Raw genomic sequence first — 15,487 nt, 5'->3', positions numbered from 1 at the left:
TTATTCAAGAAAGATTAAGTGTAATATATTATAAAAATAAAGCAAACTGGATGGAATATGGGGAAAATGCTCCAAATTATTTTTTTGTCTTCAACATAGAAATGCTACCAAAAAGAATTTACTGAAACTGGTTACAAATGATTCACCAAATGTATAATTTGAAGGAGGAAGCAAAGTACTTTAAACATATGTTTTCGTTTCAGTCGCCTCATCTCCTCTAACTGAAGCTAATTGTAGGGATTTTTTTTCTATTTGTAATGTAAAATTAACAGCCATACAGAAAGACTCAGGTGAAGGTGAAATTACAGAGAAGGAACTTCTGGATGCAATTAAAGACTTTAAGTCTGGGAAAACTCCAGGGTAGGATGGCATACCAGTCGAGGTATACCAAACCTTTTTTTGATATACTCAGAGGACCATTATTAGCATGTTTTAATCACTCCTATGTAAATGGTAGATTATTAGACACTCAAGAAGAAGGTCTGATTTCATTATTACTGAAACAGGATACAAGTGGGAAATATATAAAGATCCAGTCCATTTAAAAAATTGGAGGCCCCTTACACTTCAGTGTTGTGATGCAAAAATTCTAGCAAAATGTATAGCGCATAGAATTAAAAAGGTATTGTCGGACATTATTCATTCTAATCAGAAAGGTTTTTTACATGGATGATACATTGGAGATAATATAAGGCAAGTACTGGAAACAATGGAACACTATGAAAAATCTGGGAAACCAGGCCTACTATTTATAACAGACTTTTGAAAAGGCATTTGATAAAGTACGACTGGAGTTGATATATAAATGTCTGGAGCATTTCAATTTTGGAGAATCTCTTATAAAATGGGTTAAAATCATGTATAGTAACCCTAGGTGTAAAATAGTAAATAATAGCTATTTCTCAAAGTTTTAAACTGTCAAGAGGAGTAAAACAAGGTTGTCTGCTATTGGCATATCTATTTATTATGGCCATCGAAATGTTAGCTATTAAAATCAGATCCAACAATAATATCAATGGATTAGTAATCCAGGCCTTAAAAACAAAGGTGTCATTGTACGCTGATGATTCATGTTTTCTTTTAAATCCACAACTTGAATCCCTCCACAGCCTCATAGAGGATTGAATGGAGCTGAAGGATGGGATTAATAACAACAAACAACAACTAATAACAACAAGATAACTAATGTAAAGCATACTGTGTCCATAAGTATATAGGTTATAGGTTGAGAGCTTTTGTGAAAGAGCACAGTTAGAAAGATATGGCATATAGAAGCAAACCGGATGGACATCATGAAAATGATCGGGGAGGTTGAGGAAGTTCAGGAGTAAAAACAAACAAAATAGAATTATTGTAAAATTGACTGTGTCCATAAAATGTATATAGTATGTATAAGCTGGAAGTAGAGGCCTAAACGTTGTTGTTCACTAGTTTACTCCAATTAGGGAAGGGGTGGTGGGGTTGGAAAGGGAAATATATACTGCTAAAAAAAATAAAGGGAACACTTAAACAACACAATGTAACTCCAAGTCAATCACACTTATGTGAAATCAAACTGTCCACTTAGGAAGCAACACTGATTGACAATACATTTCATATGCTGTTGTGCAAATGGAATAGACAACAGGTGGAAATTATAGGCAATTAGCAAGACACCCCCAATAAAGGAGTGGTTCTGCAGGTGGTGACCACAGACCACTTCTCAGTTCCTATGCTTCCTGGCTGATGTTTTGGTCACTTTTGAATGCTGGCGGTGCTTTCACTCTAGTGGTAGCATGAGACGGAGTCTACAACCCACACAAGTGGCTCAGGTAGTGCAACTCATCCAGGATGGCACATCAATGCGAGCTGTGGCAAGAAGGTTTGCTGTGTCTGTCAGCGTAGTGTCCAGAGCATGGAGGCGCTACCAGGAGACAGGCCAGTACATCAGGAGACGTGGAGGAGGCCGTAGGAGGGCAACAACCTAGCAGCAGGACCGAGGAGGAGCAGGAGGAGCACTACCAGAGCCCTGCAAAATGACCTCCAGCAGGCCACAAATGTGCATGTGTCTGCTCAAACGGTCAGAAACAGACTCCATGATGGTGGTATGAGGGCCCGACGTCCACAGGTGGGGGTTGTGCTTACAGCCCAACACCGTGCAGGACGTTTGGCATTTGCCAGAGAACACCAAGATTGGCAAATTCGCCACTGGCGCCCTGTGCTCTTCACAGATGAAAGCAGGTTCACACTGAGCACATCTGACAGAGTCTGGAGACGCCGTGGAGAACGTTCTGCTGCCTGCAACATCCTCCAGCATGACCGGTTTGGCGGTGGGTCAGTCATGGTGTGGGGTGGCATTTCTTTGGGGGGCCGCACAGCCCTCCATGTGTTCGCCAGAGGTAGCCTGACTGCCATTAGGTACCGAGATGAGATCCTCAGACCCCTTGTGAGACCATATGCTGGTGCGGTTGGCCCTGGGTTCCTCCTAATGCAAGACGATGCTAGACCTCACGTGGCTGGAGTGTGTCAGCAGTTCCTGCAAGAGGAAGGCATTGATGCTATGGACTGGCCCGCCCGTTCCCCAGACCTGAATCCAATTGAGCACATCTGGGACATCATGTCTCGCTCCATCCACCAACGCCACGTTGCACCACAGACTGTCCAGGAGTTGGCGGATGCTTTAGTCCAGGTCTGGGAGGAGATCCCTCAGGAGACCATCCGCCACCTCATCAGGAGCATGCCCAGGCATTGCAGGGAGGTCATACAGGCACGTGGAGGCCACACACACACTACTGAGCCTCATTTTGACTTGTTTTAAGGACATTACATCAAAATTGGATCAGCCTGTAGTGTGGTTTTCCACTTTAATTTTGAGTGTGACTCCAAATCCAGACCTCCATGGGTTGATACATTTGATTTCCATTGATCATTTTTGTGTGATTTTGTTGTCAGCACATTCAACTATGTAAAGAAAAAAGTATTTAATAAGATTATTTCATTCATTCAGATCTAGGATGTGTTATTTTAGTGTTCCCTTTATTTTTTTGAGCAGTGTATTTTAAAGGATGTATGTATGTATGTATGTATGTATGTATAGTGAGGGGGGAAAAAAGTATTTGATCCCCTGCTGATTTTGTACGTTTTGCCACTGACAAAGAAATGATCAGTCTATAATTTTAATGGTAGGTTTATTTGAACAGTGAGAGACATAACAACAACAAAATCCATAAAAACGCATGTCAAAAATGTTATAAATTGATTTGCATTTTAATGAGGGAAATAAGTATTTGACCCCCTCTCAATCAGAAAGATTTCTGGCTCCCAGGTGTTTATACAGGTAACGAGCTGAGATTAGGAGCACACTCTTAAAGGGAGTGCTCCTAATCTCAGCTTGTTACCTGTATAAAAGACACCTGTCCACAGAAGCAATCAAACAATCAGATTCCAAACTCTCCACCATGGCCAAGACCAAAGAGCTCTCCAAGGATGTCAGGGACAAGATTGTAGACCTACACAAGGCTGGAATGGGCTACAAGACCATCGCCAAGTAGCTTGGTGAAAGGTGACAACAGCTGGTGCGATTATTCACAAATGGAAGAAACACAAAATAACTGTCAATCTCCCTCGGCCTGGGGCTCCATGCATTTCACCTTGTGGAGTTGCAATGATCATGAGAACGGTGAGGAATCAGCCCAGAACTACACGGGAGGATCTTGTCAATGATCTCAAGGCAGCTGGGACCATAGTCACCAAGAAAACAATTGGTAACACACTACGCCGTGAAGGACTGAAATCCTGCAGGGCCCGCAAGGTCCCCCTGCTCAAGAAAGCACATATACAGGCTCGTCTGAAGTTTGCCAATGAACATCTGAATGATTCAGAGGAGAACTGGGTGAAAGTGTTGTGGTCAGATGAGACCAAAATCGAGCTCTTTGGCATCAACTCAACTCGCCGTGTTTGGAGGAGGAGGAATGCTGCCTATGACCCCAAGAACACCATCCCCACCGTCAAACATGGAGGTGGAAACGTTATGCTTTGGTGGTGTTTTTCTGCTAAGGGGACAGGACAACTTCACCGTATCAAAGGGACGATGGACGGGGCCATGTACCGTCAAATCTTGGGTGAGAACCTCCTTCCCTCAGCCAGGGCATTGAAAATGGGTCGTGGATGGGTATTCCAGCATGACAATGACCCAAAACACATGGCCAAGGCAACAAAGGAGTGGCTCAAGAAGAAGCACATTAAGGTCCTGGAGTGGCCTAGCCAGTCTCCAGACCTTAATCCCATAGAAAATATGTGGAGGGAGCTGAAGGTTCGAGTTGCCAAACGTCAGGCTCGAAACCTTAATGACTCGGAGAAGATCTGCAAAGAGGAGTGGAACAAAATCCCTCCTGAGATGTGTGCAAACCTGGTGGCCAACTACAAGAAACGTCTGACCTCTGTGATTGCCAACAAGGGTTTTGCCACCAAGTACTAGTCATGTTTTGCAGAGGGGTCAAATACTTATTTCCCTCATTTAAAATGAAAATCAATTTATAACATTTTTGACATGTGTTTTTCTGGATTTTTTTGTTGTTATTCTGTCTCTCAATGTTCAAATAAACCTACCACTAAAATTATAGACTGATCATGTCTTTGTCAGTGGGCAAACGTACAAAATCAGCAGGGGATCAAATACTTTTCCCTCACTGTGTGTATATATATATTTATGTGTGTGTGTGTGTATATATTTATATGTGTGTATGTGTACAAAAAACATGGGGGATTGGAAGTGATGCAGGCAATTACATTGATTGAAGTTACAATCTATCTGCAATATTAAAGCTGATCTCCACCCCCCCCCCCCCGGCTAAGGGGCATTGGTCCGCTTCTTTTTATGTTGTGTGACAATTGTCACTGTAGGGTGAGATGCAGGGTACCAACTGCTCTAATTAGCTAGGTCTTGTCCTCTCCACTTCAATCATGATACAGCCCCCCTCCCTCCCTTCTCTGGAAAATTATACGCCTAGAATATTATATTTTTTTTTTTTTATGTGACCAATTTGGTTTTAATGGTACAAAGGACACAGTAAATGGACTTCTGCTCAATATCTGTCTTATATATCATCTTCTGCCAATATTACGTCCTTATCACTGCTGTCATTGTTACGTACCATCTTACAAGCTGTAACGTTTACTCTATTTATATACGTTTAGTGTAATGGTCGTCTGTGATTTGATTTACCCAGTGGCAGAGTAGCCTGCTAATTCACGGTGTAGAGTTAAAGCAAATACCCCCCCCACACACACACACACACAAATAGGGGACCCCCCTTGTTCTCTTCCTGCTCAGTGCAAAAATGAAATCCAAACCTGCCACACATCGACTGGTATGCAGACAAGTGAATGCAGGATGCGCTCAAACATGTACAGTCACTGCGAGCGTAACCTACACCACGGGCATGCTATGGAACGGTAGGTCATCACTGAGGCAACCAGTAACTAGGGGAGTCGTGGAGGGAATGATATTGAAGTATTACAGTTAAGTACTGTTTGAAAGAGACGCTTTAGCACAATGTGTATATAGTAGAGGCTAAAGGCGCATTTTTATTAGAACATATTGGTCAATAATGCACTATATACACTGAGGATACCAAACATTACCAACACCTTCCTTTCCCCCCTATTGCCCTCAGAACAGCCTTAATTCATCGGGGCATGGACTCTACAAGGTGTCAAAAGCGTTCCACAGGGATGCTGGCCCATCTTGACTCCAATGCTTCCCACAGTTGTCAAGTTGGCTGGATCTCCTTTGGGTGGTAGACCATTCTTGATCTACACAAAACTGTTGAGCGTGAAAAACTCAGCAGTGTTGCAGTTCTTGACACAAACTGGTGTGCCTGGCACCTACCATACCCCGTTCAAAGGCACTTAAATATTTTGTCTTGCCCATTCACCCCCTGAATGGCACACATACACAATCCATGTCTCAATTGTCTCAAGGCTTAAAAATCCTTCTTTAACCTGTCTCCTCCCCTTCATCTACACTGATTTGAAGTGGATTTAACAAGTGGCATCCATAAGGGATGATAGCTTTCACCTGGTCAATCTCTGTCATGGAAAGAGCAGGTGTTCTTAAAAGCATAGCTTAAATATTTGGGTCTATTTTCCCCTCAATCTGCTACATTTCTCTTGTAAGTGCCCTTTTTTCCATTTGAACCTTGTCCTTTCCCTCAACCACTGACTCTCTGCTATTTCAGTCATCCTTCCACAGTGTTGCTGCCTCAACTCAGCTGGTTATTAGGCGAGGTATGCCTGGGTAGTTGAGTTACATTTATTTTAGCGCGTTTTAACTACCTGTTTTAGTTGGCTTGGCTCCATTGTTGATGAAAAATGCAGCGTGGGCATACCAGTTTTCCATCAATGGGCTGCAAAAAGAAATGGACACACTCATGCTGATATGAATCTGTGATCTTCCCAAATAGGGTACACATTTGAACTGTGGTCTCTTGGGCTAGTAAGTAAATCTCGACTTGCTGCCAAGCCTTTAAAGATTAGTTCAAATCAGGCAGTCCAATTGTAGCAGTAAGATTTGTGTTAATCCTGTGTTTATGTAGACTAGGACTGGGAGGGATAGGGCCGGGGCCAGCCAGTCAATCGGAAGGAAGTGGATCATGTGAATACTTGAATCAGACTTATCCACCCATGCCAGTGTGTGTAATCACCTATGGTATTTGAATCGCATAATGAAGCTTTAGCAGCTGTTTTAGCTTCGCCGGAGTAAAGAATTCAAATCTGTGGCCAGGCTATGTTGTATTAGGGTCTCACACACACACTTCCCAGCAGGCAGTGGTGTGGTGCCTGTACCTTTTTTAAGAGCTGCTTGCTGTCCAGTGAGGTAGAAAGCAGCCCAGTGAGGTAGAAAGCAGCCCAGTGAGGTAGAAAGCAGCCCAGTGAGGTAGAAAGCAGCCCAGTGAGGTAGAAAGCAGCCCAGTGAGGTAGAAAGCAGCCCAGTGAGGTAGAAAGCAGCCCAGTGAGGTAGAAAGCAGCCCACTGCAGCTCTGCTGCCACTGGGAACACTGCTAGATCTAGAGCCTATAACGCGAAGGGGGGGGGGTGATGATGAACGAGGGACGTCAGCCCAGGCTGCCTCCCTGTGGGTACCAGCAAAGCATGCTGGGAGGGACTCGGACCCCTGCAGTGCTGGGTGAGGAAACCCCACTGCTCAGCAGCCAGTCAGGCGGCATCAGGAACATTAGAGTGCTGTCTGTGTGCTCATACGACAGGGGCGCTGCTGCTCTGCTCTGCTCTGCTCTGCTCTGTCAGTCTGTAAACAAGTACATTTTTCACTGTCAAGCAGCCGTGCTTCACATTTGAACTGATACACAACTCTATATTGTAGTATATTTGGAACATTTTGGTATTTTAATAATGGAGTTTTAAATTTGTGATTAAAAATAGGCCTGCAGAGGTGCAGTGTTTGTGAATTAACACTATTTTGTTCTTATTACATTAGTTGTAACGTGGGTAAAAGAGCACTATGAATTATCTTAATTTATTCACTCAAACCTCCCTCAAATAACACCCACAGTTGTCTAGAATTGCCAGTTAACAATGACATACTGCAGCCAATATGGTGAGTGAGTATTTTAATCATGTAAAACTAGCTGCAATGTAGCCTAATTTCACAACACAATCCTGTTACTGTAACAGGATATCGTTTTTTTCTCCTCTACTCAATCTCGTGTAAATTTGTGAGGGGAGTGTGAGTGAAACCAAAATGCCAACAGAATTTCCTCTGTGTGGTTGCATTAATGGATCCTCTGGAGGGGAGTGGGAAGGGTTTTGTCTATGCTCTGTTCTCTCTGCTCTGCTCTTCTCTCTCTGCTCTGCTCTTCTCTCTCTGCTCTGCTCTTCTCTCTCTGCTCTGCTCTGCTCTTCTCTCTCTGCTCTGCTCTTCTCTCTCTGCTCTTCTCTCTCTGCTCCGCTCTGCTCTTCTCTCTCTGCTCTTCTCTCTCTGCTCCGCTCTGCTCTTCTCTCTCTGCTCTGCTCTTCTCTCTCTGCTCTTCTCTCTCTTCTCTCTGCTCTGCTCTTCTCTCTCTGCTCTGCTCTTCTCTCTGCTCTGCTCTTCTCTCTCTGCTCTTCTCGCCCTTCTCTCTCTGCTCTGCTCTTCTCTCTCTGCTCTTCTCTCTCTGATCTGCTCTTCTCTCTCTGCTCTGCTCTTCTCTCTCTGCTCTTCTCTCTCTGCTCTGCTCTTCTCGCTCTGCTCTGCTCTTCTCGCTCTGCTCTGCTCTTCTCTATGCTCTGCTCTGCTCTCTGCTCTGCTCTCTGCTCTGCTCTCTATGCTCTGCTCTGCTCTCTCCTCTTCTCTCTATGCTCTGCTCTGCTCTCTCTTCTCTCTCTGCTCTCTCTCCCCCTTAATTGTCTGAAACTCACAGCAGCTCAGGCCTGGGTCCCCCAGAGGCATGGCCCCACGTGGCGAGTCAGCCATTTACACAAGGTTTCTCTAAATGCCTCCTTTTCATGGAGATGAAGAAGGGAGGCCATTTAAGTGTGCCATAACAGGGTATGTATATATATATATATATATACATATACACGGAGGAGCGGTTGAGGGGGTGGCTAATGTAATGCAGTATGTATACAGCATGTTATGCTTAGACTCAAGTTGCCTGAGGGGAATACACAGCATAATTATATATAGGTCTGAAGTTGGATATCACAATTTGCTAGTCGTGTGTTGTGCAATGAGTAACTAGAATTATTCCCTCTGTTCTCCCTCCCAATCTCTCTACTCCACATTGCTCATAAACAATAAATACACACACACACACACACCTTTTCCCCCTACACACCCCTATCTCTCACCCACTCTAGTCAAGGACTTGGTGCACTGGCGAGACCCCAAGAAGTCGGGCGTGGTGTTCGGCCTGTCCCTGCTGACGCTCCTGTCCCTGGCGGCGTTCAGCGTCATCAGCGTGATCTCCTATCTGCTCCTCGCTCTGCTCTGTGTCACCATCTCTTTCCGCATCTACAAGGCTGTCGTCCAGGCCGTGCAGAAGTCCAACGACGGACACCCCTTCAAGTAAAGCAGCACACTCCATAGGGAACCTTGTGATGCTGAACTGCTAAGTCTTGTATTGGTTTGGCTGTTAGAACATGAAAAAGACGTTGGTAGTAGCAGAGGTTGCTTGATAGGACACATGTCTAAGTGTAGCCTAAGAGGTAGTCACATGACCAGGAAAAACGATGCCCCATTTATAGGTTATTGCCGTTTTTTAAGTACGATGAATATACGTCTTCATCGTATCATTTTCCATTGGCGACCAAAAATACTATCTGCTGAAAACCCTCCAAATGAAAAAATGCAAAGCTCCAGCAGCATGTTTGTGCTTGTCGTTATAACCCTTGACCGAGTGAATCATTTTCTACTGGGGGGCTTATTTCAGTACAGAGCATCACAGCCCAGCCATACAGACTGATGACTAATACAATGGGCGCGTTCCAGGCTGCCTCCATAGCAGTCGTATCATATTAAGACACATTGATGGGGTTCCTGCAATGTTGGACACTACCTCGGCATTTGCAGAGATCTGATACAGATCTGATTGGTTTCAGATCTCTACAAATCTGGTAACCTGCTCAATGTGAACGGGGCCTAATACTCTTTATTACTCATGTATGCCTGAAAACAATTGCTGTAATAGAAAAAAATACAAACTAACAATCGTGTGAAATTTAAAGCGCCTTGGTTGGGTAGCGATGATCTAATTAGCGCTTAGCATGTTAGCCTGAAATTATCAAATGAAACCAAGCGATTTAGTGATTAGCAGGTTAGCCTGAAATGGTCCAATGAAAGCGATTTGTTAGATTAGCATTTAGCAGGTTAGTCTGAGTTCACAGCTTCATACACCATGCTGTGGTTGGTTATCCTCAGAGCTCTGATGGAGAAGGATGTCAGCGTTCCCCCTGAGACCTTCCGCAAGCACGTGGACGTCAGTCTGACCTACATCAACCGATTCCTAAAACAGATGAGCAAACTCTTCCTGGTCGAGGACCTCATCGACTCCCTAAAGGTGGGTTTAGGTGTCTGTCCTTCTGCCTGTCTGTCAGGCAGTTCACCCCCCCGGTATCTGACCCTCGGCTCATGATTGATAGTGTTGGACCAGTGATTCATTCCATAGTAGCCCTTGTGTGTTTGCATGCATCGTTTTGCCTCTTACCTCATTAAGAGTCTTGTGCTGACACACACTTGTGTGTAAATATATGTACGCGACCCTAAACTAGGTATCATGCTTGACAGTCCTAAACTGACTGATGTGTTCTCATATTCCTGGGTCTCTTCCCCCTTAAACTCTGCCCTCCTGCCGCACAATCTTTTTAAAACTCGCACACACTCTGAACACTCCCTGCTGTCTATAATAAACCTCTAGCAACTCAACCCTATTGTATGCTGCAGTGTTAGTGTGATAGGGATATATAGTCAAGTTCTTCATCATGTGACTATGGGAGAGCTCATGGTATAGCAGTGGCATGGCTGTGGGCATCCATCACACAGGGCGGGTGCTACATAAGCACTGGGTTAGTACCGCAGCATTCAGATAGCAGCTAGCTAGCGGACCTAGAACACAGCTCACGGTTAGCTCTGCTGCGGAGCGAGGGGGGAAGGGGAGCGGAAGGAAGGAAGGAAGGAAGGGGGGGAGGAGAGCTACTGGCAGTGTGCCAGTTCATTATAGCCCAGACATACCAACCTATCAGACCAAGACGACTGTCGCTGGTCCGTCCCACGGCCACTCGGGCGGAGATGATGCTCGCAACTTCACTCCCAGCCTATTAAATCCGCATTCAATCCCTCTCCTAGCTGGAGTTAGAAGCTGTCCTTAACCTCAGATCTAGGATCAGATTACCATACCCTAACCAACATTGGGATTACAAAATATTAAAATATTTGACCCAAGAACAGTTGTTAGGGGCAAATTCTTCCTGGTCATTCATACACATGTCATGGTGATGAACCGTGGATGTATTCCGTAGGGGGTGGGACTTTACAGAACGTTCATATAGAAATGTAATGCTATTCTACATAACAGAAAGCCGTGCCTGTTCTACAATTCTATCTGCAACGTTTTAACTACTAAACCCCTCTTTGAATAGGCCCAAGGCAACCAGTGTTCTAACCATTGACTTAATGACATCATTGGCTGTAACCAGGGCTTATTTTCCTCCCAGATGGCTGTTGTGATGTGGCTGCTGACCTACGTAGGAGCCGTCTTCAACGGGATCACCATCCTCATCCTGGGTAAGAGGCTACCGCAGCACTGCACGGAGGTCGTGTGTGTGTGGGGTGCAGCTTTGAACACTTTGAAATATAATAGATGTTAGAGATCTATGGCGTTTGAGAAACCTTTTTCATGTCGGGTGTGTGGTTTGAACATGCATGAAACCTGGGAGAATGAAAGTGGTACGACTGTCTATTTTACTTAGTGACCTATATTTCTATCTGACCTGGTGTACGGACAACACACGTATTGAATACTGAATACTCTTGATGGATTTATGTTTAAATGGATGTGGGGCACACAGATTGTGTTCTTGCTGACGCCGGAGAAATGCATAGCAGGAGATCATACTTTCCTTACATTTTTGGTTGAACCGACAGTTTGCAAATGTCACAGCTGTTTGGAGCTTTGCCAACCGGTGAAATACATGTATAGACATGTAAGGCCATACAAATGTAATTAAAGGGGAACTACACACTCAAATTAATTTTTGTTGTGTGACAAAACTGCAGCTTTTAGTGGCCTTTTATTGTCCCCAGCACAAGATGCACCTGTGTAAATGATCATGCTGTTTAATCAGCTTCTTGATATGTCACACCTGTCAGGGGGATGGATTATCTTGGCAAAGGAGAAATGCTCACTAATAGGGATGTAAACACATTTGTGCACAACATTTGTGAGAAATAAGCTTTTTGTGCATATGGAACATTAATGGGATTTTTTATTTCAGCTCATGAAACATGGGACCAACACGTTGTGTTTTATATTTATGTTAAGCGTGTATATATAAATCTGTGTGTGTGTGAGAGAGAATCAGAGAGTGAAAATAACTGGGGGAAAAATAAAACAGAGGAATTATGACTAAAACAGAATGGGTACATTTCATGAAGAAAGTGTTTGTGATTGCTGCAGCTGTCTAAAAATATGTGTATGGTAGTTGGAGATGTAGACTTTAAGCTACTGTAGGTCTGATTTTGCTTTAGACTGCTATATATTTTAGCACCTCAATTATGAAAAATGGTAGATCTACAGTGCCTTCGGAATGTATTCAGACCCCTTGACCTTTTCCACATTTTGTTACGTTACAGCCTTATTCTAAAATGGATGAAATATACACTACCGTTCAAGAGTTTGGGGTCACTTAGAAATGTCCTTGTTTTCCATGAAAACATGCATGAAATGAGTTTGAATAGGAAATATAGCAAAATGAATAGGAAATGTAGTCATTCACAAGGTTAGAAATAATGATTTTTAATTGAAATAATTGTGTCCTTCAAACTTAGCTTTCGTCAAAGAATCCTCCATTTGCAGCAATTATAGCCTTGCAGACCTTTGGCATTCTAGTTGTCAATTTGTTGAGGTATTCTGAAGAGATTTCACCCCATGCTTCCTGAAGGACCTCCCACAAGTTGGATTGGCGTGATGGGCACTTCTTACGTACCATACGGTCAAGCTGCTCCCACAACAGCTCAATAGGATTGAGATCCGGTGACTGTTCTGGCCACTCCATTATAGACAGAATATCAGCTGACTGCTTCTTCCCTAAATAGATATTGCATAGTTTGGAGCGGTGCTTTGGGTCATTGTTCTGTTGTAGGAGGAAATTGGCTCCAATCAAGCGCCGTCCACATGGCGTTGCAAAATGGAGTGATAGCCTTCCTTCTTCAAGATCCCTTTTACCCTGTACAAATCTCCCACTTTACCACCACCAAAGCACCCCCAGACCATCACATTGCCTCCACCATGCTTGACAGAGGGCATCAAGCACTCCTCCAGCATCTTTTCATTTGGTCTGCGTCTCACAAATGTTCTTCTTTGTGATCCGAACACCTCAAACTTCGATTCGTCTGTCCATAACACTTTTTTCCAATCTTCCTCTGTCCAGTGTCTGTGTTCTTTTGCCAATCTTAATATTTTCTTTTTATTGGCCAGTCTGAGATCTGGCTTTTTCTTTGCAACTCGGCCTAGAAGGTCAGCATCCCGGAGTCGCCTCTTCACTGTTGACGTTGAGACTGGTGTTTTGCGGGTACTATTTAATGAAGCTGCCAGTTGAGGACCTGTGAGGCGTCTGTTTCTCAAACTAGACACTAATGTATTTGTCCTCTTGCTCAGTTGTGCACCGGGGCCTCCCACTCCTCTTTCTATTCTGGTTAGAGCCAGTTTGCGCTGTTCTGTGAAGGGAGTAGTACACAGCGTTGTACGAGATCTTCAGTTTCTTGGCAATTTCTCACATGGAATAGCCTTCATTTCTCAGAACAAGAATAGACTGATGAGTTTCAGAAGAAAGTTTTTTGTTTCTGGCCATTTTGAGCCTGTAATCGAACCCACAATTGTTAATGCTCCAGAAACTCAACTAGTCTCAAGAAGGCCAGTTTTCAGCTGTGCTAACATAATTGCAAAAGGGTTTTCTAATGATCAATTAGCCTTTTTTAAATGATAAACTTGGAATAGCAAACACCAACGTGCCATTGGAACACAGGACTGATGGTTGCTGATAATGGGCCTCTGTACGCCTATGTAGATATTCCATAAAAAAATCAGCCGTTTCCAGCTACAATAGCCATTTACAACATTAATAATGTCTACACTGTATTTCTGATACATTTGATGTTATTTTAATGGGCAGAAAAATTGCTTTTCTTTCGAAAACAAGGACATTTATAATTGACCCCAAACTTTTGAACGATAGTTTATATTTTTCTCAGCAATCTACACACAATGTCCCATAATGACAAAGCGAAAAGTTTTTCTTAAAAATGTTTAGCAAATGTATAAAAAAATTAAATAAACATACCTTATTTACAGAAGTATTCAGACCCTTTGCTATGAGACTCAATTGAGCTCAGGTGCATCCTGTTTCCATTGATCATCCTTGAGATGTTTCAACAACTTGATTGTAGTCCACCTGTGGTAAATTCAATTGATTGGACATGATTTGGAAAGGCACACCCCTGTCTATATAAGGTCCCACAGTTGACAGTGCATGTCAGAGCAAAAACCAAGCCATGATGTCGAAGGAATTGTCCGTAGAGCTCCGAGACAGGATTGTGTCGGCACAGATCTGGGGTAGGGTACCAAAAAAATGTCTGCAGCATTGTCTTTTTCGTTGTGTCGGACCCCAGTAAGACTAGCAGTCGCTATTGGCGTTGGCTAATGGGGATCCTAATGAATAAATACAATTCAAAACGGGCATAGTGTTTCCCTGCCCTGCCGTCTGCTACATTGGTGTCAGAAGTGGTGGCTGAGGCCCCGGCTGTGCTAGCAGGCTAAGTAGTCTAAGCACTAGGGGAATTCCCATTCGGAGGGGAAGTCTAGCCATCCTTGCTACAGTGCCTTGCAAAAGTATTCATCCCCCTTGGCGTTTTTTCCTATTTTGTTGCATTACAACCTGTAATTTAAATGGATTTTTATTTGGATTTCATGTAATGGACATACACAATTGTCCAAATTGGTGAAGTGAAATGAAAAAAATCACTTGTTTAAAAAAATTAGTTCAAATAACGGAAAAGTGTGCGTGCATATGTATTCACCCCCTTTGCTATGAAGCCCCTAAATAAGATCTGGTGCAACCAATTACCTTCAGAAGTCACATAATTAGTTTGATTGCACACAGGTGGACTTTAAGAGTCACATGGATCTCAGTGTGTGTGTGTGTGTGTGTGTGTGTGTGTGTGTGTGTGTGTGTGTGTGTGTGTATACACAGTGGGGGAAAAAAGTATTTAGTCAGCCACCAATTGTGCAAGTTCTCCCACTTAAAAAGATGAGAGAGGCCTGTAATTTTCTTCATAGGTACACATCAACTATGACAGACAAATTGAGGGAAAAAAATCCAGAAAATCACATTGTAGGATTTTTAATGAATTTATTTGCAAATTATGGTGGAAAATAAGTATTTGGTCACCTACAAACAAGCAAGATTTCTGGCTCTCACAGACCTGTAACTTCTTCTTTAAGAGGCTCTTGTGTCCTCCACTCGTTACCTGTATTAATGGCACCTGTTTGAACTTGTTATCAGTATAAAAGACACCTTTCCACAACCTCAAACAGTCACACTCCAAACTCCACTATGGCCAAGACCAAAGAGCTGTCAAAGGACACCAGAAACAAAATTGTAGACCTGCACCAGGCTGGGAAGACTGAATCTGCAATAGGTAAGCAGCTTGGTTTGAAGAAATCAACTGTGGGAGCAATTATTAGGAAATGGAAGACATACAAGACCACTGATATTCTCCCTCGATCTGGGGCTCCAC

At 43.4% G+C, this 15,487-nt stretch overlaps 1 protein-coding gene across 3 annotated transcripts in view; it reads left to right on the top strand.

Moving 5' to 3' along the window:
- The window catches only part of LOC121571106 (reticulon-3-B), a 40,103-nt gene that overhangs the window by 17,684 nt on the left and 6,932 nt on the right, over window positions 1-15,487 (top strand). For all 3 annotated transcript variants that reach the window (XM_041882402.2, XM_041882403.2, XM_041882401.2), the window contains 3 exons: window positions 8,836-9,043; window positions 9,896-10,034; window positions 11,188-11,257. In XM_041882402.2, coding sequence (XP_041738336.1) covers window positions 8,836-9,043; window positions 9,896-10,034; window positions 11,188-11,257 — 417 coding nt within the window. The remainder of the gene's footprint in view (window positions 1-8,835; window positions 9,044-9,895; window positions 10,035-11,187; window positions 11,258-15,487) is intronic.

Source organism: Coregonus clupeaformis, chromosome 8, assembly GCF_020615455.1.
Source record: "Coregonus clupeaformis isolate EN_2021a chromosome 8, ASM2061545v1, whole genome shotgun sequence".
In the NCBI taxonomy this organism is placed as follows: Eukaryota; Metazoa; Chordata; class Actinopteri; order Salmoniformes; family Salmonidae; genus Coregonus; species Coregonus clupeaformis.
Note: the sequence above shows the minus strand (reverse complement) of the source record. Positions and strands in the feature narration are given on the sequence as shown.